Genomic DNA, 23657 nt, shown 5'->3' with positions numbered 1-23657 from the left:
GGAACAGGCTGGTCCGTGTGGTGTGGGACACGTGCATTCCATGCCTGGCTCCTCTCCGGGTCGCTCTGCTGTTCCCTGGTTGTGGGTCAGTTCAGGTGCAGTGTCCTTGGGTTTTCAAAGAGCTCTTGAGAGAAGCCCTCCAGGGGAGAGCTGCTTCCTGGGTGGGGCAGTAGCTGACTTTGAATGGGTGATTCAGGGGTAGAGGGGATTCCACCCTGATAGCTGGCTTGGCTGCTACCCACCACAGCAGCTATCTGTTGCTGTAGCAATAGCTTTAGCAAGGGCGTCCTTTTTCCTGGTCTCTGGCTCCTTGTAGCCTCATGGCTCCTGTTTTTACCTCTGCCTGGAATAGCTGCTGTCTTCTGCTTTACCTTGGAGACTGGGGTCTATTCTTTCCCCTCTCTCTCCCTCCCTTCTTTCCTGCCATGTCTGCAAACAGTTGAACACTTGCGCTGTGGCAGCTACTTTGGGGTAACATGTCGTCCCCAAATCAAGGTAGAAATAACTTAGCAAAAGGATTCCATGGATAAGCAACTGCCTTCCTGAATAACGAGCTCTCCTTCTTGCCTCTTTTGCGCCCCCTGCAGTCTGACCTCAACACCGCAGCCCGGGAGGGCCACACATTGTCCGTCAGACGGCCACACTCCAATGACTTCTGGTACCATCTCTTGTGGGGCCTGCCAAGCCCTCTGAGCTCTCCCCCCACTTTCCTTTCCAACCACTCCTCCAGCTCACTGCTCTCCACTACAATGGTTGACTCTCTGTTGCTGGGCATACACTAGGCGTGACCACTTTAGCTGCTTTCGCATTTACAGCTGTCTTCACTTGAAACGCTCTTCTCTCAGAGACCAGCCAGGCTCCCCACCTTCTCTGGGCCTCTGTGTATATTCTCTCCACAGAGAGACCACCGACGAAGAACAGAAAGACAACAACATTCCGTCATGAGATTCACAGATCTATCCTCCGAAGATCAGGGCAAGCCTAAAAAGTCATGTCAATGGATACCTAATAAGGACATTAATTAGTACCCTGGCCTGGGGCTTTTTCACCGGAAAAAGCCCAGCAATGCCAATGCCTTAGAAATCTAAGGGGAACGTGGGGTCTTGTTAGATATTAAGCTTCTCTGTCCCAGGATGCAGGAGACACAAAGCACCTGGGTTTTCAGGTGGCTGGGCTTCGGCCTGAAACACTACCAGCGTCACAGACACGTGGGGTGTGTCTAAAGTCTGGGTGGGTGTTACATAGGGTTTCCATAAAGCCTTCAAATAGATTGGGCTGGCCCCAGCTCTTTCTCATTTATCAGGATAAGCACCTCATGCAAAAGAAAGGCTGTCCTTTACAGAGAAAACTTGGATTCCGCCAAGAAACTTTGAGCAAATTTTGACAACTACAAAAGCATTTTTTTGGGGGGGGCGGGGGGGAGAGACAGTGGAGTCCGATTGAATAAGGCTGATTGAAGACCTAGGACATGCAACTTGGTTGTGTTAGTTACCCAGGAAAATACGGAAAGGAAAAGAACACAGTCCTCCTTAGAAGCGTAGGACTTGCTGGCATCCCCCTCCAGACCCCAGGGCTGCCCCATTTCTGAACTCAATTACCTTTTCTGTGGTAAGCGAAACCAATTCGATGGGCTGGAAGATGTGCGTCCCAACGGCCACGCTGAGGGCCCTGTAGACCCCTTCTTCGGCGTTTGAGTGGCAAGCAAAGTAAAGCAGCATCTGTGTGTAGTCGAGCAGGGGTGGCTCCTTCTCAGGGTCGGCGAAGAGCCTAAAGAAAAACTGCCACACAAAGGATTTCAGTCAAACGTAAGATGCACGCACTCCGGTTGCCCATGCACTCTGTGGACAGGCCACGCGGACGCCCTTGCCCAGCAGCCGTGGAAAACGGTCACTTTCTGGGGACAGAATCAGTAAAACTAACATATGTGATGGCGAACCTTTTGAGCTCGGCATGTCAGCATTTTGAAAAACCCTAACTTAACTCTGGTGCCGTGTCACATAGAGAAATTTTTTCATCTTTGCAACCATAGTAAAACAAAGACTTATACTTTTGATATTTATTTTATATATTTAAATGCCATTTAACAAAGAAAAATCAACCAAAAAAATGAGTTTGCGTGTCACCTCTGACACGTGTGTCATAGGTTCGCCATCACTGAATAGTGAATGGTATTAAATGAAGAATATGCTAAATAAAATTTAAAAACCCCATAAAAAGTAGGGCTTGGAATTCTAATGGCAAAGAAAACTGTATGCTAATCAATGGTATGAACATATTTAGGGAAAAAATGTGCTAATCAAATGGGGGGGACCACATGTTAAGCAGGAAAAGGGAACCCAAGAGCAAGGACCCTCAGTCTGGGCTCAGCACCACCATGAGTCCTGAACATAAAGCTTCTGGTACACCCCTCTCTGTGTGGAGTGGGGAGAGGAGGAACGAACAATGCCCAAAGCCACTGGGACTCTCGCCATTAAAATCTTGAAACGGGCCCACCTTGCTCTGGACTTCGTACTGAATCTGCTGACAGTGATGTGACTTCTCCCCACAGGGGCTCACCTCCAGGGAGAGAGTGCGCTACCCATTGAGCATCCGTTGTTTGCTAAGCCTCCCTCTCATGCTGGGGACCAAGGGGGCAGCCAGCTCTATGCACAGCGTCTCGTGCGTTTGGCAGCACGAGGAGCTGGTACGTGGGAACCTAACATCCTCTGGGGCCCTGCAAAGCTGAGGCCATGCATGAGACCCACAGGCCACACCTAAGACCTATTGGACCTGTCTGGGGAGGTGACTGGCTCTTCTCAAACACGTGCATACAGTGACCCAGAGAATCTGTTCGAAATACAGACTCTAATGGAGCCGATGGTCTGGAGCAGCCTGAGGTCCCGCCCGGGTAGCAAGCTCCTAGGGGGCTCCAGTGCTGGGGCCTGGCCTGCGCTGTGAGGAGCGAGGGCCTCGATCCGAGACACCATGCTGTTCTCTATCACCAACAATCCCTACAACTGTGGGCACATCTCCTGAGACATATTAGTACATGAAGACGGAAAAGGAAATTTCTGATATTCGGCAAATCTAATAAACATGTAAATAAAAATAATGTTTATAGGAAAATGCATAGAATTGGTTACGCTAACAAAGCAGAGAAGAATCAGAGTTTGATGGGATCTGTAAGTTCATTCATTCAGCCACCCTTTATCAACCGTTTGCTGAGTGTCGCTGTAAGCCAGGCCCGAAGCCAGGCTGAGATGCTGAGAAACACCCTCTGATGCTGAGGCACCTTCGGTTTCTCAGGGATCATGATCCCGCTCGCGGGTTCATCCAGGACCACGCATTTCCCTCTCCTCATCCCTTGCCTTTGAGATACTTCAGGGGCTCCCTGAAGGACGAGGAGTACAGGGGGCTGACCATTTCCTGCTTTGCTGCTACTCGGCCCCGGGGGCGACCCACACCCGTCTGCCTTCTGGCTCCAGCGGCTGGGTGAGCAACTAAAAGGCTCTGCCCTTGACTGATATTTCTTTTTCTTTTTAAAAATTCAATTTTTAAAATTGAATTTATTGGGGTGACATTGGTTCACAAAACCATACAGGTTTCAAGTATACAACTCAACAACGCAGCATCTGCACATGCATCGCGCGCCCTTCGCTTCCAGCAAGGTCTCTTTTTGCCCCACACTTCCTCCCTGCCCCCACCCCCACCCCCTTTCCCTCTGGCCATGACCACACTGTTGTCTGTGTCTGTATGGGTTATGCATCTGTGGTTTTTGTTTTTTGTTTTTTGCTTAATTCCTTCACCTTCTTTCATCCAGTCCCTTAACCGCCCTCTCTTCTGACAGCTGTCCGTCTGCTGCATGCAGCCAGGACTCTGGATCTATTTTGCTCATCCGTTTATTTTGTTCATTAGATTCCACATATGAGTGAGATCATGTGGTGTTTGTCTGACATTTCTAAAAACTTCTGTCTGGAAAGGAAGGTGCTATCCAGTCTGCTGGTTTCTTGACAAGTAATGAAGGACCTGTTCATGTCTCTGCAGATTTATTTGTTCACAAAATCGTTCAGAGATGGCCTCGCGAAGCTTTACAGAACTGATCTCAGTCCCCCAGGGCCCTGTTGTAAAAAACACCAACAACCCAAACAAAAAGCCGCCCCTGAAACTGCCACCTGTCTCGGGCTCCTGGTAATTCCGGGGTGTCTCTCCTCCCTGCTCTCCTGCTCGCATTTAGCAGAGATGCTCATAATATGTCATTCAATGGAAGGAAATCGCTCCCTTTGAGGTTATAACTGGAGTCATGTTCAATTTTGCTTGGCAATTCTGGACTCGTGGTCGGCTGGAAATGGAATAATCGAGCTACACAGCTTGCTGTGGTGTCTAAATCTACCCTTCAACCCTTCTCCTAGCTTATTGAGTTTGGCATATTTCCATATTTTCAACATTTACAATGAAGTCAGAGTCATTTTTAGATTTTAAGGTATTGCTTTCTATTGTGGCCTCAGGAAAGAAGGTAATAGCATGACTCTATTATTATCATCAGTGTTACCACTATCATTATAGTACTATTATGAATAGTTACTCTTGATATTTTAGATAATAATGAAAATCCAATGGGCCATGGCCAATGCCATATATGCAAACTGTCGGTATGTTATACCATGTTAGTCAAAATCAGAAATGAACAAAAACATATACATGTAAAATGACCGTTTCATCCTAAGCTTTTTGAATTGGAAGGGCACTTAGAGACAGATGTGGTGAGTAACTCACTAGCTTGTTTGACAGATGAGAGGGAAGCCAGAGAGGTGGTGGAACTTGTCCAAGATCCCCTAGAGCAGTGGTTCTCAACCTTCCTAATGCCGCGACCCTTTAATACAGTTCCTCATGTTGTGGTGACCCCCAATTTCATTGTTACAAATTGAACATAACTAAAGCATAGTGATTAATCACAAAAACAATATGTAATTATATATGTGTTTTCTGATGGTCTTAGGCGACACCTGTGAAAGGGTCGTTCGACCCCCAAAGGGGTCGCGACCCACAGGTTGAGAACCGCTGACCTAGAGGGTCAACAGTGAAATTCTACCTAAGAGTGGGCCTGTCTCCTCCCCAGGGCTCCTCTGTGCTGCCACTTAGAGAGTGTTCATCTTTCCCTAGGGGATGGAGCAGAGGAACTGGAGGGTGGCAGTGGTGTCTGAAACAAATTACACAAGTGGAAGAAAAGACAAAGGAATTGATCAGTGTCAAAATACTCAATTTTAAAAAAATTCTCACTCAAGGATATGTTTTTATTGGAGAGAGAGAGAGAGAGAGAGGAGAGAGAGAGAGAGAGAAATATTGATGTCAGAGAGAAATATAGATCAGTTGCCTCCCTTACACACCTCTTCTGGGGATCAAACCCCCAGCCTAGGTATATGCCCTGACAGGAAATCAAACCTGCAACATTTCGGTTATGAGATGACGCTCCAACCAACTGAGCCACTCAGCCAGGGCAAAGTGTTAGTTTTTTTTTTTTTTTTAAGATCTTAGTAATTACCTGTATGAGATGCTCCAGCCTATGGAATCGCAGCGGTTCAAGAGGATTTTCTGGAATTTTTATATCTTCATCCTCTGTAAACCACAGACCAGCCTATACAAAAAATAAAAATTATTAATGTAGCATGCTGAGATATAATTATTCCGCTCAAAGCCACAGAGACTGAACCCACCTTGTGCAGGTGCCTGAAGTGGGCTGGAGAAACCTTGGAGATGCAGAAGCAAATACTAGAACTAACATTTGCATATATTTTGATCATTTGTAATTTTTATTTTTAAAAATGTAATCCTATGTAATAAAAGCCTAATATGCAATGTGTCCCCTTGACCAGGAATTCAACCAGGAGTTTGACTGGGGGTGGGGCCAGCGGCAGCAGTGGTAAGTGGCCAGGGGAAGGGACTTCCCGTCCCCGAGGCCGGCAGCGGCGGTGGTGACAGGCGGTCTCTAGGGACCCTACTTGTGCACAAATTTTGTGCACTGGGCCTCTAGTAATGTCTATAATACATCAGTTGCAGTAGTACACATGTATAATTTACAAATGAAAATCCACAAATTAGGGATGCTAGCTGTGTCTGAACTTGGAATATGTGATGAGGCTTGAAGGTTACTGCCTAGATTTTGCTCACACAGCAATATTCTGGAGGGGACTGCTGCACCAGTGACAGTAGCTCGCATTCCACTCGCCCTGTCTGAGTTGCTGTCTGTTCTCAGAGCCCATTGTTGGTTCTGGAAAGTCTTTGTTGAGTAACTGACTGACTGACTGACTCAAGAGCTCAAAGGTCTACTTTTTACTGACCTTGCTGTTTCTCAGCCCGTATCTAACACCTATTATGAAATCCCTGGATTCCCATTTGGCGATGCTTTGCTCATCCCTCCCTTCCCACGGCTGCCATACTGGTGTGGAACCTCATTACTCCATCACATGCCCCCCCCGACCCCCCGTCACCTCGGAGCTGGTTATGTGTCCAGTCTCCCTCTGATTTGTTTTAGCTTGTACCTTGCAACCATATCAACCCTCTCACAACTTTAATCTTGTCAAATCAGTCTCTGCTCAGACCACTTTCTACTTTCTTTTTGACACATCTTCACAAATCTTAATGTAACCTTGAAATGATAAAACTGATTCAAGTAACCTCTCTGCATGTCTGACAATATGTAAAGTATACAAAACTGGGCACCCAACAATATAAACTTCACACTACCTGGCATCCAATAGAAGGTCACTAGGCATGCAAGAGAAGCTAGGAAACATGATCTGCAGCCAGGAGAAACATCAACCAATAGAAATGAACACAGAAATGACACAGATGATAGAATGAACAGACAAGGTTATATTCACTTAGCGATTCTAAACATATTTCATTTGTTCAAGGATGTGGAGGAAAAAATGCATATAATGAAGCAAGAAATGAAAGAAATTAATAGACCAAACATGAGCTTCTAGGGATAAAAAGTACAATACCTGAAAGGAAACATCCACGGGATGGTGTTAACAGTAGAGTCAACGTGGCAGAGGAAAAGTCAGTGAACTTGAAGACATAGAAATAGAAATGAGGATGAAATAAAGAACAGAGAAAGAAGACTGGAAAAAATGAGCCAAGCATCAGTACCTTTGGAACAATAAACATATGACTGGATTTTGAGAAAGCAAAGGGTGCAGAAAATAATATTTGGGAAAATATCCTGAAATTTCTCCAAATTAAACAAAAAACTAAAAAACCCATAGATTCAAGAAGCTCAATGAACCCCAAGCAGAAAAATCACTACATGGAGGAACGTAACAATCAAATTGCTGAATACATGTAACAAAGAGGAAATAGTAAAAGAAGCCAGCGGGGGAATGAGGAAACAGGGCTAGGATCCCTCCACTTTCCCCCATCACTCAACCAACTCTCAACTCCATATCCGACGGTTTCAGTGCACAGGAATCTTCCTTGATTTTTAAAACCAATGGTTCATTTAGATTAGTTTTCCAAACGTTTATAGCATTTCAGAAACTACAAAACTGTTTCAAATGTTCCACACTTGCCCTGGCCAGCGTGGCTCTGCTGGTGGGAGCATTGTCCCTTGCACCAAAAGGTCGCCGATTCGATCCCCAGACAGAGCACACGCCTAGGTTGCAGGCTGGGTCCCAGGTCGGGGCACATGTGGGAGGCCCCTGATCGGTGGTCTCTCTCTCGTGTTTCTCTCCCTTCCTCTCTCCAAAACAATAATATAAAAACAACACCATATCCTTGGGTGAGGATTAAAAAAAAAGTTTCACACACAAGAGGGCCACATTAGAAAGAACAAAAATAACCTAATCGGAAAACAACTGATGGTGTTAAAATAGTCAGTCATCCATGAAAACGTTCACACTATGAAATGCTGACCTGAACCTGCATAGCAATCAGGGCTGAAATGGATAAATCGAGGTTCAGGCCACCACCCCCTGCCGCCCTGGCGAGTGAGGTGATTTCTCCTTGAAACATGGAAATGCCCTTGGAACTCTCTTGCTAGCTAGAATGTGGCCAAAGGATTTTTTCTTTCAATGCTTTTCCTTAGAAAATAAATAATTACTGCACCGCTGGGATCCTGGGACGCCTGACTCAAGAAGCCTGCAATACCACCACGCTCCCCGAGAGCAGGGGTGAGAGCTGAACACCAGAGAACTGCACACGAGAGTGGCCACACATGCACGCGAGACAGAGGCAAGCGTGTGACGGCGGCTGCAGGGCTGCGGGGAGCACAGGGGAACGGGCTTTCATGCTCGCATGCAAGGCTGAGCAAGGCGCAGGCCCTGACCTCACACACCTCGTGTCTCCTCCATCGTGAGAGCCGGGAAATCAGCACACTCTCTCATGTGGCTGCTGTGGTGAACTCGCAATTAGTCAGAAGAAAAGAAAACGACAGACAAAATAAACAGCGGAGGAGAGAGCCTTCCTCGCCCCGAAAACTTCATCTCAGCAGTGGGCTTAGAGTCTTAGACTATTGCCCCGTTGACATGACAACATGGCATTGCCATAAACCTTACAAAGTTTTGCCCTAGAAGCTGTTTAGACTTTTCCCATAGAAGAACTGGTTTTGCTGAGCTGGGGAGGCTGGAAACCTGTAAAAGTCATGACGGGGGATGGTCCAGGGCCTGTCCAGGTGGCCTGGTTGTCCCGGGGCCCCTGAGGAGTGGGAACTGTGGGGGCAAGAGGAGAGGGCAGAGCAGAAATCAGCTGCTCCCGGAACACGGGCGGGGTCCCAGCAAGTATTTCCGAGTCTCTCTCAGGCAGCAGCCAGCTCTCTCTAAGAAGCTCGCGCCTTTGGTAAAGCAGCTTTCTGGGTTTGGCTCAGGACTTCGGTAAAAGTCGCTAACACCCTTCGCTGGTCTCACGTTTGCGAAAAAGGATGTTTAAATCGATATCCTGTGTTAATGGGCGCGCACTGTAAACAGTGAAGGGGGGGTGATTGCACCGTGCCCGCTTTTAAAGGTCTTGAGCCAAAGAGAAAAATCACCTTCACAAGTTGTAAGCCCGGGCCAGCTTGTTCAGAATTCATAAATGGCTCTACTTGGGACGTAAGTCAGCACCTGACCACCCAAGCGCTGGTTTGGTCAGCCTTGGAGGACTCTTCTTACCATGTAAGTGCTGTTACCTCCGGCTCAGTTGTGAGGCGTGAGAACTCGGGGCTGGCGTTCATTATGGGAGAAAAGACAGCGGGAGGGGTGACCTTTCAGGGGTGGCATGCACTTGAGAGACAGGCCTCTAGGGGGTATCACCCCCTTTCAAAATGAGCACCTTCCCAGCGTGAACGTCTTTTGTGTCTGCCAGCAGCGTGAACTGGTCAGCAACAGGGGAATTCAGTGAGTAGGCAGGCAATGAGCAGCGCAGGCCCTTCTCGGTTATGGGGTTTCACTCCTTCCTTACTCACACTTCTCAAAAATGAGTTGTTTTTTCTTATGTTCACTTTCTAAAGGCCTCACCATTCCCTCACTCTCTGCGATCCAGATTCTGCCTCTGCCAGAATTGCTCTGGTAAAGGTCCCCAGTCACATCCGACTTCTTAGGTGGAAAGTGGGCTGGGCTTAGTGCCACTGGGCATCGATAGCCACCTGCATATACTGCTCGTAAGTGATGGTGCCGGACTGCTCCTTGTCCACGGCCTTGAACCTCCGCAGGGTCTCCAGCAGCTGCTCCTCCAGAGGGATGGGCCACGGCAGCGAGGTCGCCAACAGGAATTTCCGCCAGTCCACCATCTCCGAGTCGACTGTTAATATAGATGTTAACTCCTGAAACTAGAAGAAAACAGGAGATGCCGTTGGAATGTTTGTGTGATTCTAGAGCAGGGGTCCTCAAACTTTTTAAACAGGGGGCCAGTTCACTGTCCCTCAGACCGTTGGAGGGCCGGACTATAGTTTAAAAAAAAACTATGAACAAATTCCTATGCACACTGCACATATCTTATTTTGAAGTAAAAAAACAAAACGGGAACAAATCCAGTATTTGTATTTGCATGTGGCCCGCGGGCCGTAGTTTGAGGACCCCTGTTCTAGGGTGATGCTCTATCTGCTCATGTGTCTTGACAAGAGATTCGGGTGAAGGAAGTAGGATTTCAGCCCCTCTGCACCAGGCAGTCAGTACCTAGAGAGCGTTTCATCTTTCGCTTCTTTGACATTTGGGTTTCTGCCTACTGTTACGTGATAAATTTATACACGTGTCCCCAGTTGATTTTGCACGTTTTCAATAGAGGTGGGAGAAAAGTGAGATAGGGGCTGTGCAAGGCATACAGCCTGTAGGGAAATACTCCTTAACCACTTTGTCTTCTGATACATTCTTGAGAAACAGAGGAAGATGAAAAGCAGGAACTGCCAGAATCATCTGCTTTTACTAGTCAGGACCGTCCCATCAGGTAACAATGGACACAAGCTTAGGGGCTGAGCCTCACGGGCTCAATCATGTTTCACTGACTGTGAGCACCCCTATTCCTTCTTCCAATACCGAGCATGTGTCTTACGTTCATCCATGCCATCATTCAATTGTTATTGGTTGCCTACTAAATGTCAGATACGGTGCGAGTAACTGGTTATTCTTGAAACTATTGATGTATTGATCAAATAAAATTTCTCAGAGCTTTGAAACCCAAACAAAACAGATGCTTACTTCAGGTTGAGTGAGGTGCATCCAACTGCTGGGAAGGCTGTTGGTTCCGAGGTTCAGAGTCACCAAGTCAAGAAGAATGTCAGTAAATGGTTTAGTTCCTATGATGCCTATAACACAATGAAAAATATTTTTTTCAGTTATGTGACGGGGAATCACTTTACTATTATGATGGAAAACAATAACCTTTAGAAAAACAGAAGACATTTTGAAAGCATAAAAATAACAATCAATTTCCTGATGCGCTCCCATTATTTCTTTCCTGGGACTTCATATTTTAGTTTGGAGGGTTTTTTTGTTTTTTTTAAACCTTTTACTCGGAATCGGTTGAATTTTTAAGAATACTTAAACTTTCCTATTATACAGTAGGATGCAAGAGTAAAATATTGCAGAAAATATGGGACAAAGGTGTTTCAAAGGCATGCAGATAAATCACCACAATGATCAAGGTAACACATGTATCCTCACTTCACTCTTTAGATCAGAATATATTTGTTTTATAAATGTAGGGAGATTTGAATTATTAAATGATTGGATTGAAATTATTAACTCAATCACTATTTCAAAATAGAATTTTTAAAAGATCACTACTAACCTTTTAAATGCTTTGCTCTTATATACTAATCTACTTTACCCTGTCCAGCAAAGATGTTTGCTTAGTCAGTTTCTCATTTCAAATTGTACGCACATGCATTTAAAAGAAATAGGAAAGCAAAATAAGTGAATCTGCTTCAAGAATGTCTAACTCCCATAGCAGAGGCTCCTGCTAGAGCTGAAGAGACTCCTACACGTATTGGGTATCTTTCAGGTCCAGAATGTATGGTTATTCTTTTTTAGAAATAGAAAGAATGAAAACTGTGGACATAGCATCTCAAATTTTTTGCTTTACTACTAAGTTTTTAGCATTTATAAAAGTCTAAACTAAACTTTATCATCTCCTTTAACCTTTAGGAGCATGCAGTAACTCATGCAAAATTTCAGTGGTTCAAACCAAATCGACAATTTTGAGATTTAGACGGTAACTTTCTGGGGAGAAAGAGCAGAATGTGTTTTTCTTTGATATGACTGGCCATCCAGCGGGTTGTTCAGAAATAAATTCTTTATCTTTTTTAAATCAAATCTGAATATTCAATTTTATAGAGATGAGAATACTTTTCAAGGTAGTAGAATTTTCAGTAAAACTATCTTTACATGGGATCACATTGGTTTTCAGGTAAGTTAGAATAAATCATTCATGTTCCTCACTATAAAACCATAATAAAACCTCTTTTGAAACCATGAAGAGGCTTGAAATACTTACAAATTCTGGTAGATGTAGAAAATATTTCCACTGTCTCTAATAGCCATGGTGCAAGCAAAGTGTTGTAAGATAATACATTTTTTATTGGTTTTTTTTTTAGAGGGGAAGGAGAGGAGAGAGGAGAAAGGGAGGAAAGCAGAGGGGAGAGAGAGAGAGAGAGAGAGAGAGAGAGAGAGAGAGAGAGAGAGAGAGAATGTGAGAGAGAAACATTGATTGCTTGCCTCCCAAACGGGTAGCCTTGACCTGGGGATTGAACACACAACCTTTTGGTGCACAGGAGGACACTCCAACCAACTGAGCCACAATACTTCTAATTACATAGGAACTCTTTACCTGGGGACATTAGTGTGAACTGTAAAAAAGCTATTTTAATATTTGTCCTGTTACTTAGATGACCAAGACATATAGTGATATGATCTGTACACATAACTCTCAGAAAGATGACATCGAAATAACACCATTGCTTAGAAATATACACCTCCACCCAAAGACTGTGAAGGAATGTGTGGATATACAAGTAGAATCAGAGTGTTATTGGAAAACCAGTTTTTGGATTTTTGCTTTGTATGTCTGGGAGATACCAAATGCCTTTTGTCTTTGATGCGAAGACCAGTGCTGGCTTTACTTTTATATTTCAGGCTTGAAAATAATTTTTTTGTTTCTGCTATGATCAAAGATGAAGTCAACATTCATCATATTACTGGTCACTTCCATCATGGCTTCCTGAGTTGGATGAACAATCCGAATTAGGTCTTGTGTCACCAGCTGAAGATAGTGTTCTCATATTCCATAAATGGTTAGCTTTCCTGGGGTCAACGTTATTAATGTCTGGAGAATTCATTTGAATAGTCAGGAGATCTGACATGCCATCAGCCTTGACCTTGGCATGCCTCTGTGACTTGGTGCATTGCATCTGACGAAGCCCCACTGAGTTTGCCGGGAGGGTCAGTACGAGGTCCACTGTGGTCAGGTTACTTGGATATCTGTGTAAGCAAACCGAAGTCACAACATCTCAAGTCCATTTGCGGATGTCCTGTAACCTAGGAGGGAAAGCGAAAAATGTGAAAGATTGATACTCCCAAAATTTACCCTAATATTTGTTTGTAAGGATCAGCATATTTGCTGATGCTCACCCAGCATAAATCTCTAATTTCAGCACGCTCCCCTCAGTGGGCACTTCATCGATTTGTACATTGGCAGCTGCCAATGCTGGTCCATAGTGTGCCATCAGGATGGCCACCTCTTTATCTTCGAATTCTGCCATCAATATGCAAATGAAAAGTTACTGATATAAAAAGCACTCACACAGACGATCAAAGAACCGCAGGCTCCGAGTCAGGGCATATCGGTTACCGTGATTGATCTTTGCGGGCCACGATTGAAAGCTTCCAGTCACAGCTGCCTCCACCACATCTTGGCTGGCATCTCTGAAACAGCCTCGCAGCCTCGTGATAAGATGTGTCAAAACCATGTTTCTCACACTAGAAAAGTTTCCTTTTCCTTTGAGGCAGTGACCATGAAAGTCTGCGACTGAAGCCGCCCCAGTTCTCTTGGCCTGGGCCGGGGAGAAACAAAATGCTCCACATCAACCATTAAATGGAAAAGCCCCTGGCAAATGATTTCCCAAGACATCATCCCCGACTCCTCACCTCATCTGATACGTTCGGAGCATTTCCCGTGGCGACCCCAAGGTAGCAAATACACCTGCGATTGAAGACTTTTCGTTTTGGCTGACATGGGACAGAATGCTAGGCTCATTAACGACATCCACCAGGCCATGAACACATCTAACAGTGTCTGCTCAGAGAAGGAACTCTGGAAGTTCTTTGGCTTTCTCATGACCGGTATGACTTCTGCCTTCACCCATCTGTACCACAGGTTGGGAATAAAAGAGTGGTCTATCTTTCTCAAAATTATTATTTCGAATTGCTCAATAAAAATATTTTCTATTATTCTGAAAAACTAAAACAGTGGGTTAGTTCCGAATTACTCACTGAACGCAGTTGCTGGACAATTGCAGGGTGTCCCTTGGAAAGGCCTGGAGGGCTGCCTGTAATCCTGCAGCCATGCCTGCCCCCCGACCCCAGGAGGCATCACAGGATGGAGGCAAAGGCTTCTGAACGCAGTTACCGGGGAGCTCTTGCGTAGCGGTGAACTTGATAGAAGTGACAGGTGCTGTGGAGGAGGTCTCTGACACTGTTGTACGGGGGAACGTTCTGGAACTCCGCCTCATGAGAGAGTTCACGGTGATGTGCTGAGCAATACACAGCCAGCACACATGGCTGGATTGCTCTTAAAAGCAGGGCCACGCAGCTGTTTTCTCCCTCGGAGCCAGAGGCACCATCGCTTCCAGAGCCAACCAGCTTCCTTGCCCAGTCTTGGCCCGACAGCCTAAGCTGAAGATTGCTCTCTAGAATTTTCTCAGTGGCAGTTTTGATGGCCAGAGGATCCTTTCTTTTTACTGTTGGTACCCCAACGAGCTGGCAGTGCACCTTCTGTGTGCAAGCTGCCATGGACCGGGTCAGCGTCCTCCATCGCTCCGGCTGAGAGCCCTTCCCCGAGGACAGGGAAAAGCTGACTTCTCTCTAGTTCCTCTCTTCAATCCCCCGAGTTCTACTTTAGCAACAAGATACGTAAATGTTCTTGCTGATTTGTTAGCTCAGAACACAGGGCCAACATCGACACCCTTTGTATCATCCAACTTGCACATCCAAATGAAATCTTGGAGGGGCCGTCCGGTCTTGGTGACAGCATGGCAGGATCGGAATAAGTTCCGGACTCTCCCCAGGGTTCCTTGGCTCGTGGTCCCCGCCGCCCGCTCCGTGGAGGCTCTGTTCACCGGAGGACCGTCTGCTGCTCCCGTCAACGGAGCTCCGGCATGAGCCGTGATGAGGGGCTGCGCTCCGAGCTGCTGCGCTCCGAGAAGCCCAGCCCTAGCGCTGTCAGTGCCGTGGAAGAAACTCACTTGATTTCCCCTCGATTACACTCCATGCTTATGACACAGGCCACGGAACCTAAGGTTTAGGATCTCATCATATACAAGCCAGGGGCCTTTTTCTTTCTTTCCTTTTTTTTTAGCCAGATTTTCAAAAATTGATTGTTCTTCTTTGGAAGGTAGTGGTCAAGCGTCCATGTTTTTCTCTGTGTTTCAGTGACTCGACTCAGATGGCCTGCAGGGTCCCCGCCTTTAAAACAGCTCCACATTGTTATGTTAGTGTCCGCCAAAGTCTAACCCCAGTTTTGCTTAATGCCTGCCCCTCCCTTAGCCGCCCACCCCCCCCAACTTCCTCATTGTTTCTGGAAAAGATCAAAGTGCGTGCTTACTACTTACCGGGCATCCTGGCTAGTGTTTTCATTGGCTTTTATCATTTAATCCTTATAATACAGTCTCTTTACTTTATAGTGAAGAAAATGGACTAATTACTATTATCACCATTTTCTGGGTAAAAGAACCAAGGCACAGAGTTACTGAATCTATGCAGTGTCAGAGCGCTCACAGCGGTGGAGCTGGGCCTCACTAGCAGGCAGTCCTTCTCCACAGCCCCCACAGTTACTCGCTTCATTATGACGGGGTTCTCATAAGGGCAAAGGGGGCTGCTCTTCACTCTAGAATCCATTTCTCCATGTGTTACAGGGACACTGAATTTGCTATCATTTCCTTTCCATGGTGAGAAGAAAGAACGACAGGGCATGCACAGCAGCGTGTCTGCAGGCTCGGATGTGGGCCCTGCCGGTGAGCCTCAGCGGTTGAATGTCGACCCGTGAACCAGGAGGTCAAGGTTCAATTCCTGGTGAAGGCACATGCCTGGGTTGTGGGCTCGATCCCCAGTAGGGTGTGTGCAGGAGGCAGCTGTTCAACGATTCTCTCTCTCTCTCTCTCTCTCTCTCTCTCTCTCTCTCTCTCTCTCTCTCTCTCTCTCTCCCTCTCCATTTCTCTTTCAGAAATGAATTAAAAAAACAAAGCCTGCCTTGGATGAATCTTGTCTCCGGCATCTCCAGCAGCCGCGCAGCCACCCTGTTACAAAAGGGCGTCAGGCTTTGAGACCCGTCAGGTGGTTTTGTAAAGCAGCTGGGATTCATGCCTCTTGTTTTCCTTCCCCGAAAAGGTCTCATTTGTGATGATTTGCCAGAGAGGGGAGTGTATACTTACCCGGATGGAAGCACACAAAAATTAAAATTACACAAAACAAAACCCTACAATACCAGCTTCTCTGAAGGCAGAGAGCCCAGCCCACATACTCATCTCCTCACAGGCAACAAGCCAGGCGCCCTGGCTCCCGCCTCCGGGCTGGCTGAGGCTTTGTGGATGGAGTAGCCCCAGCTGCTCTCCTGGTCGCCTCCTCCTTTAATCCCTGCTCCTCATCCCTCGGCTCCACACGCCTTTGGTAACCCTCTTCTTTCGTGCCCTTTGTCAGCCACTTGAGACTTCACGACTTGACCACAGCCTCTTTGTGGTCCTCACCTCCTGCCTCTTGCCCCAGCTGGTCTGTGTGCTGTTCCCTAAATATGTCATGCCACCTCCAAATCTCAATGTCTGCCCCATGTCCCCGGTGCCTGGCATGCCCTGCCCCGCTTCTCTTCCTGGAAGCTCCTGTTCAGGAGTCTCCGGCCAGCGAACCCCTGTGCTGACCCACATGGGCGGCCATGACTGCTTCCTCCCTTGAGTTCCTGTAAGACCAAGGAGCTGAATGGGTGTGCTTAGCCACCACAGCCTGAGCTCTGACATGGTGCCCTCTGAGACAGTCCCTGATCTAAGGGTCTCCCAGAGGGGTTTGCGGGGGGCTGCTTGTCAGTTCTCAGAGCAATGCGAGAGGCCTTGGACCACTGAACGCTGCCTCTCCTGAGGAAGGAGTGAGGGTCAGATTTGCTGGACCTGTTCTCCCCAGATCACCTCTCAGCAGAAGCCCAAATAGCTCTGAACTGCATCTCTGCGGGCATTATGCAGAGTACAGACAGGCTTACGAGCTAAAGGAGTTCTTATGGTTTAAATGGGGACAGAAGACATTGCTAAAGTGTTCTAGTTTCTACAAACTCCAAATTGCTTCCACTGGATAAGGGCTGTCTTTCTGATGTGCTTGGCACTTGCTGTTTAGAGACAGGCTGTACCGACCCAGAGCCTACTGTCATACAAAAATGAGTGTTTTTGTTTGGGATGCTTATGGTCCCTGGGGAGCCACATACCCCATGGTTTAATTCTACCAGGTAATGTAATTTTTTCTGGATGTGTTCTAGGGTAATGTTGCAGGTGCTAATAGGATATGTGCACCTTCAGGGTGCTGAGCTAAGATTTTGAATAATAATAAGAAGAATAGTTTACATCAATATTGTATAATGCTCTATATTTTCTAATAATATACTACTGTACTTATGTAATTAAATGATTTATGTTACACTTAATTGTACATTCTAGGTACCAGACACTTTCTAAGCAGTTTATGTATATCAATTACTTTAATACTCATAATAACCCCATTAGTTATCCATTTTACAGATGAGGAAAGTGAGATAGAGAGGTTAACTAGCCCAAGATCGTATTGCAACATTTGACAAGAGCGGATTTGAAAAGAGCTGTGAGACTGCTCTTACCCATCGGTGAATCTTCTTACCCATCCAGCCATGCTAGCATGGCATAGCTTCTGATGCCATGTCAATATTGGCTTTTGTTATAATTCAGAAAAAACTCACTAAATCCCCTCTCTGTTGGGAGTATGCTCGTGGGAAGGATGCCTGAGACAGTCGATGGGACAAATGTCTTGCTGATTCAGGGGCTGCCTCTTACTTAAGCTTCTCTTAAGATACTAAAGGGTGCATGCCACCAGGCAGCAAGAAAATGCTAGCACGAAGGTTGTTTCATTGCATTTAGCATGACCTTGTATGATTATCACACATAAGGTCATTTTCCCCAGCCTATTTATGACAAACATATTAAGAAATGATATGTTATGTCTAATTACTACCTTTACCAAAGGAGACTTAGAATCGTCACAAGCAGCAGAATTTGACCAGGAAGGGATTGTTGACTACAAGCATTAGAGAATATGATACATTTTCCATTTTCCATTATCTTTAGTAAGAACTATTTTTTAAAATTGATTTTTAGAGAGGGAGGGAGAGAGACAAAGAGAGAGAGAGAAACATCAGTCGGTTGCCTCTTGTACTTGCCCCATCTGGGGGTTGAACCCACAACCTAGGTATGTGCCCTGACCAGGAATTGAACTCATGACCTTCCAGTGCATGGGATGATGCTACAACCAACTGAGCCACACTGGCCAGGGCTAGTAAGATCCAGTAGATCAGCTAATACTCAGCAGAAAACCCCTTAAGCTTTAGTTCTTGCCATTTATGTACAGAGAGTAACTACTCACAAGTACTTAAAGTATCAGTCACTTGTTTTAATCACAGATTATCTATTTCCTTCTATAATTTTATTTATGTAGAATAATATTAACACCATTAAGTTATGCTTTATAACTCTATTTTCATCATTCATGTAAATTTGGTAAAAATATTCTTACTGCAGGTCGAGTAACATAATGACTGTTATGTGCAAATATGTATGCTTTTCTTCCTAGAAAAAGAAATCCATCTGTTCATTTTATTTTATATATTTTAGTGAGCTTGAAGCTTGCATTTGAAATATCCTAGGCTGCTCTGGCATATATGAAATAGTGTAAGAAAAAGCTCCTATTTCTCTTAGCTTAGAAATAATAACAATTTTAAAATTCTATAGCAGGAAGTTCTGTCGGATCACACATCTAGAAATGTACCACCTTCTGACAACGCTCCACAGTTTCAAATCTGTTATTACTCCCACTGAGATTGTCTTTTGATATCGTAGAGTTGTAGGGTAAATACAATGGAAAGTATCATAAAATATTGTTTTCTAACTTTTGGAAGGAATGTGACAAAGGATGTCATTGAAAAGCTAGAAAGGCGTGTATCATTTAAGGCACTGAACAACAGTGACAGGAATGTAGAGGGAAGGTGAAAGTCAGAGAACGCTTTTCGGGGCTGGGTGTGAGGGGGAGAAGGAGTGGGTGGCAATTGTTGGACTTGCTCAGGGTAGGGGTGGGAGCAATGCCAATATTGGCAGCCTGACTTGAAGGTGTCATGAGAGAACCTCTAATTCTGTGACTCTGGGGCACAGGAAGTGGAATAACTATTGTTTGCCTTCCCTTTATAACATTAGCAAAAACAACAGCACAGAAGATTACTTCTGTTGGTAGACTACCCAAATGCTGTGAGAAGTATTTTACATGTAATTAAGAAGCAAAATATCCAATAGATATTTTTCCCCCAAATGGTATATTTGAGTTAATAATAAAGAAAAGAGATTGAACTGCTTGCTCATAGACAGTAACTCATTTTGAACCATCAACATCCATAAGTCCCTCAGTATTATACAGCCTCGGAAATTCTGCATGAAGCACAACCAGCATCCATAAACCAGGGTTAAGTCCCCAGCTCCGGTGGGTGGAGGTGGCTCCCCAGACAGAGGAGGCCTCCCCATCCATTTGCCTGCAGCTCATGCAGATGGGGAAGGAGTAGCAGAGCAGGGTCCTGCCCTTTCCTGAAACACCCCAACTCATGCCTCATATACACACACTTCCTAGTAACTGTTCCCCAACTTTAAATCCCCCCCCAGTAACCTTGCCATGAAATCACTCTTCACTTCTTTCAGTTCCTCCCTCCAACATGTAGTTGCACAAAATTTTGCCTGACCAACCTCCCTATATACTGATTCTCCTTCGCTTGTCATTCTTGAGTACGTTTATAAAGTTCATATTCTGTTCCAGAAAGAACCTAAATAGACGTTTAGGTCTTCTTCTTGTTCGCTTGCCTATGCAAATTTCACTCAAAGTCCCCAGGGCAAGTGGTTTTCCTTTTACACCTACTTTGTTAAAAATATAACTCCCTCCTTCTCCCCCTCGCTGCTTCCCTGTCTTCCTTCTCCCTTCCTTCCCCTTTCTACCATACTTTGAAAGCTGTTGTACTCTACCATACTCTGAAAATAGATAACTGTATCAGTTGACATCTTTTAATCCCAAGGGTCTCTAGAGTTAATCTGAGACATACACATGTCAAGTTATAGCTTCTTTTTTATATTTTTTTTATATTTTTAAAATATATTTTATTGATTTTTTACAGAGAGGAGGGGAGAGGGATAGAGAGCTAGAAACATCAATGAGAGAGAAACATCGACCAGCCGCCTCCTGCACACCCCCCACTGGGGATGTGCCCGCAACCGAGGTACGTGCCCTTGACCGGAATCGAACCTGGGACCCTCCAGTCCGCAGGCAGACGCTCTATCCACTGAGCCAAACCGGTTTGGCAAGTTATAGCTTCTTTTTTGTTATTTATTTTTAAACTTTTGGTTGAAATACAAACTCTGGTTTTGAGGTTGGATCTAAGAACGCATTATGGTTATCACCATAGCTACTAAGGTACCTTCCGAAAGGGATTAAGAGTGGTTGATAATCTTCAATATCCACTTCTACAAACTCACAATCCCCGTACAAAGCCTAAAGCAGAAGCACACACGAAGCCGTCCCTCAATTGCTGAATGGAGCACGGCTCAAATTTACCAACTCACCGGCCAGGAATGATGATCACCACACGGCCAAAGAGTTGGTCACTGTTTTTCTTCCATTTGTTAAATTCGGATCTATGTTGTATGAAGCAAATAAGAGATGGACTACAACAAAGCCAGGGCTCATTTGGGGGCCGTGCAGTCCCGGAGGGCTGATTTTGCTTGTGGGCAAGTGGTTACCATCCTGGCGAATCCTGACCTTCTTTGTGCTCTTTTCATCGCCATCGTCTTTCTTACCTTTGGGTGCAATATCTGAGAACTGTTCTCGCAGAGTGTCCAGCTGCTCGATGGTCAGGGTGCCATTCTCCTCCCTCTCCACGGGCGGAGGGCGAACCGGAGGAAGGGGGTCGGGGAAGACTTTTATGTCGCCATTAATGAAGAAGCCGTCCTGGTCTAAATAAAGTTCGTTCTGAATTTTCGTAGCCGTTTCAATGTGATAGCGAGCTATCTCAGTTAGTTTCTCCACACTGAAAGTGGAAAAAATGAAGAGGGTTATTGCCAGCGAAGATCCCATGAAGTTAACACTGCTTGCTTATTCGATACACACAGAAAGTTATGATAGTCTATGGCTAAGTTAGACAATTCAATATGCAAATTTAAAAATTCTAACTCCTCCTCAAATCCATTTCTGAAGAGGCAGGGTATAGATAAATAAACGCAGACTAGAATCAAAATACATGCTTGTAGTAGAGCTTACAGCCACGTGTTTTATATAAAGCTAAACAAGAAGGGATATTAAATATGGTTATATTTGTATTAGAAGATATTTTATTACATAAGCAAGATATGTCAAGTGATATATTTCATTCTAAGTATGAACCAGAATCTATACTAATAATAGAGGAATATGCAAATTGTCCAGGATGCCATCACATAATGAGCAATCAGGATGGGGGCAGGGCTGCGGTGGAGAGCTATCAGCACACCTGCACCGGGGGTCCAAAGGGTGCGGAGAGGAAGGAGGAGTACATAGGCAGTTAGGGGGATCAGGCCAGGAGGGGAGAGCAGTTAGGCAGTTAGGGTGATCAGGCCAGCAGGGGAGGGCAGTTAGGGGGATCAGGCCATCAGGGGAGCAGTTAGGACATCAGGCAGGCAGGCAGGTGAGCGATTAGGAGCCAGTGGTTCCAGATTGCAGAAGGATCCCGGATTGGAGAGGGTGCAGGCTGGGCTGAGGGACATCGCCCCTGCTCCCCCCCACCCCCACCCCCTGCCCCATGCATGAATTTCATGCACTGGGCCTCTAGTATGGTTATATGCCAGAAAAAAAACACACTTGTAATATATGACTGTTGGAATAACATGCTCATTTGGAATCAGGATAAATTATTAAGGGAATCAAATTTATATAAGCATATATAACCTGAAGGATAAGTAGTGATAGTTAGGGACTACTGTGGTCGCTGGGCTGAGCTCTCATTCCAGGCCACTCCCTAGCCATGGGTACTTGGGTTCCTTACTGAATTCTCTTAATACCCTTATCTTTGCCATGGGGCCAATCACACACAACTCCATACCTCATGGCTATAAAAGCGAAATCACATAGGGCGTGGATTTAAGCTGCATTGGGGATTATAGTTACAGCTCTATTAAAGGACAGAAAAGTTTTATAGGTAAGTACTGTATCCTGTATTACTGGGAGGATTTTGTTCATAGCTTGCAACACAGATTGAACATAATAGACAAAAATGCATGTTTAATCTGTTCTTACAGAATTTAGAAATACCAAAACATTCACATACTGAAATTGTTAAAAAGTAGTATGAATTGCTTTTTTTCCAATGATATCGTTCACTTTACCTCCAGCATACCATGTTGGTGAGTGTCCATAGAGTGTGTTATCTAATTAGTTTGGACTTGATGGTGTTAGTGTGCGGAGGGGCGGAGGAGGGCATTGGATGGCTGAGCCTACAACTGGTGAGTGGGAGGGACTCCAAATGCAGTCAGAGAGCAAGCCATGAGCAGGATATCATAGTAAGCAGGCCATCTGGTAAAAGGTTACCAAGAGCAACCTTAGCAAGAATGGGAGGGGAAAATGCTAGAAAAATGAAAAGTGGGATTTGAAGTTCCAAGGATTCTGAAAGCTCTATTTTATTTATAATCTCTGAAGGATTTTTGCAATAACCAAAATAGAAAGCTCAGCTGAGCAGCCCTACGTTTGAACTTCTTGTGGCCACATTCAGAGATCAGAGATATGCAGATATATAATATGCACCTGAGAAATATGAGTAGATCTGATAAAAATAAAGAGCATTTACGTGTGATGGCTCATGGGTGAGAGCTCTGACTCCTCAGAATGAAGATGATGGGCTTTCATTGCTAAAGGACAGGCAGAGCACAGACCCGAGCATCAGTGCTCTGAGATGCTGATGAGTAACTGACTCGGCTGTTCAGTGAAATCATTGTAAGCATTACTACAGCAAGGTTACCAATGGAGTGAGTGTGTGAGTGTGTGAGTGTGAGTGTGTGAGTGTGTGAGTGTGAGTGTGTGAGTGTGTGAGTGTGTGTGTGTGAGTGTGTGAGTGTGTGAGTGTGAGTGTGTGAGTGTGTGAGTGTGTGTGTGTGAGTGTGTGTGTGTGAGTGTGTGTGAGTGTGAGTGTGAGTGTGTGAGTGTGAGTGTGTGTGTGTGTGAGTGTGTGTGTGTGAGTGTGTGTGAGTGTGAGTGTGAGTGTGTGAGTGTGTGAGTGTGTGTGTGAGTGTGTGTGTGAGTGTGTGTGTGTGTGTGTTACCATGAAGCAACAGATATAAACAGCTGGGATAAATATTTTACAACAGAACTTTCATTATGAGACAAGGATTGGAGAAAACAAGCCATAACAACCACCTCTTTTGCCTCTGAGAGTACTTGCCATCTGTATCCAGGACTTGCCATATGTATGTAGCAACTTCCAAATGTTTAGTTAATGTTTGCTGCCAACTCTCGTGTATCAGAATCTATATCTAGTAGGAGCCTGGGAAATACTCCAGTTGGAGTGCTTCCTTTTACAGATGAAGCGGGCCCTACAGCGATTAGGCACGCTGCTCATTTGTGGACAAAGTGGGAGCCCAGGTCTCCTGAGGGCTATTTTCACGCTGCCCAGATGGTACTTTACTCCTTTTTAGGGGAGAATTAAGAGGATGAGACTCACTG

General features: G+C 45.3%; 1 protein-coding gene across 1 annotated transcript in view; it reads right to left on the bottom strand.

Annotated features, from left to right (window-relative positions):
• LOC118655926 (sperm flagellar protein 2-like) overlaps nucleotides 1-23657 on the bottom strand; it is an 84722-nt gene that overhangs the window by 9740 nt on the left and 51325 nt on the right. Inside the window, exons 20-24 of the mRNA XM_036308503.1 lie at nucleotides 20768-20997; nucleotides 10644-10750; nucleotides 9596-9778; nucleotides 5519-5611; nucleotides 1599-1778 (exon numbers count right to left, since the gene is read on the bottom strand). Of these exons, the coding sequence (XP_036164396.1) occupies nucleotides 1599-1778; nucleotides 5519-5611; nucleotides 9596-9778; nucleotides 10644-10750; nucleotides 20768-20997 (793 nt within the window). The remainder of the gene's footprint in view (nucleotides 1-1598; nucleotides 1779-5518; nucleotides 5612-9595; nucleotides 9779-10643; nucleotides 10751-20767; nucleotides 20998-23657) is intronic.

Source organism: Myotis myotis, unplaced genomic scaffold, assembly GCF_014108235.1.
Source record: "Myotis myotis isolate mMyoMyo1 unplaced genomic scaffold, mMyoMyo1.p scaffold_m19_p_5, whole genome shotgun sequence".
Lineage (NCBI taxonomy): Eukaryota > Metazoa > Chordata > Mammalia > Chiroptera > Vespertilionidae > Myotis > Myotis myotis.
The sequence above is the reverse complement of the archived record's forward strand: the minus strand, read 5'-3'. Positions and strand labels throughout refer to the sequence as shown.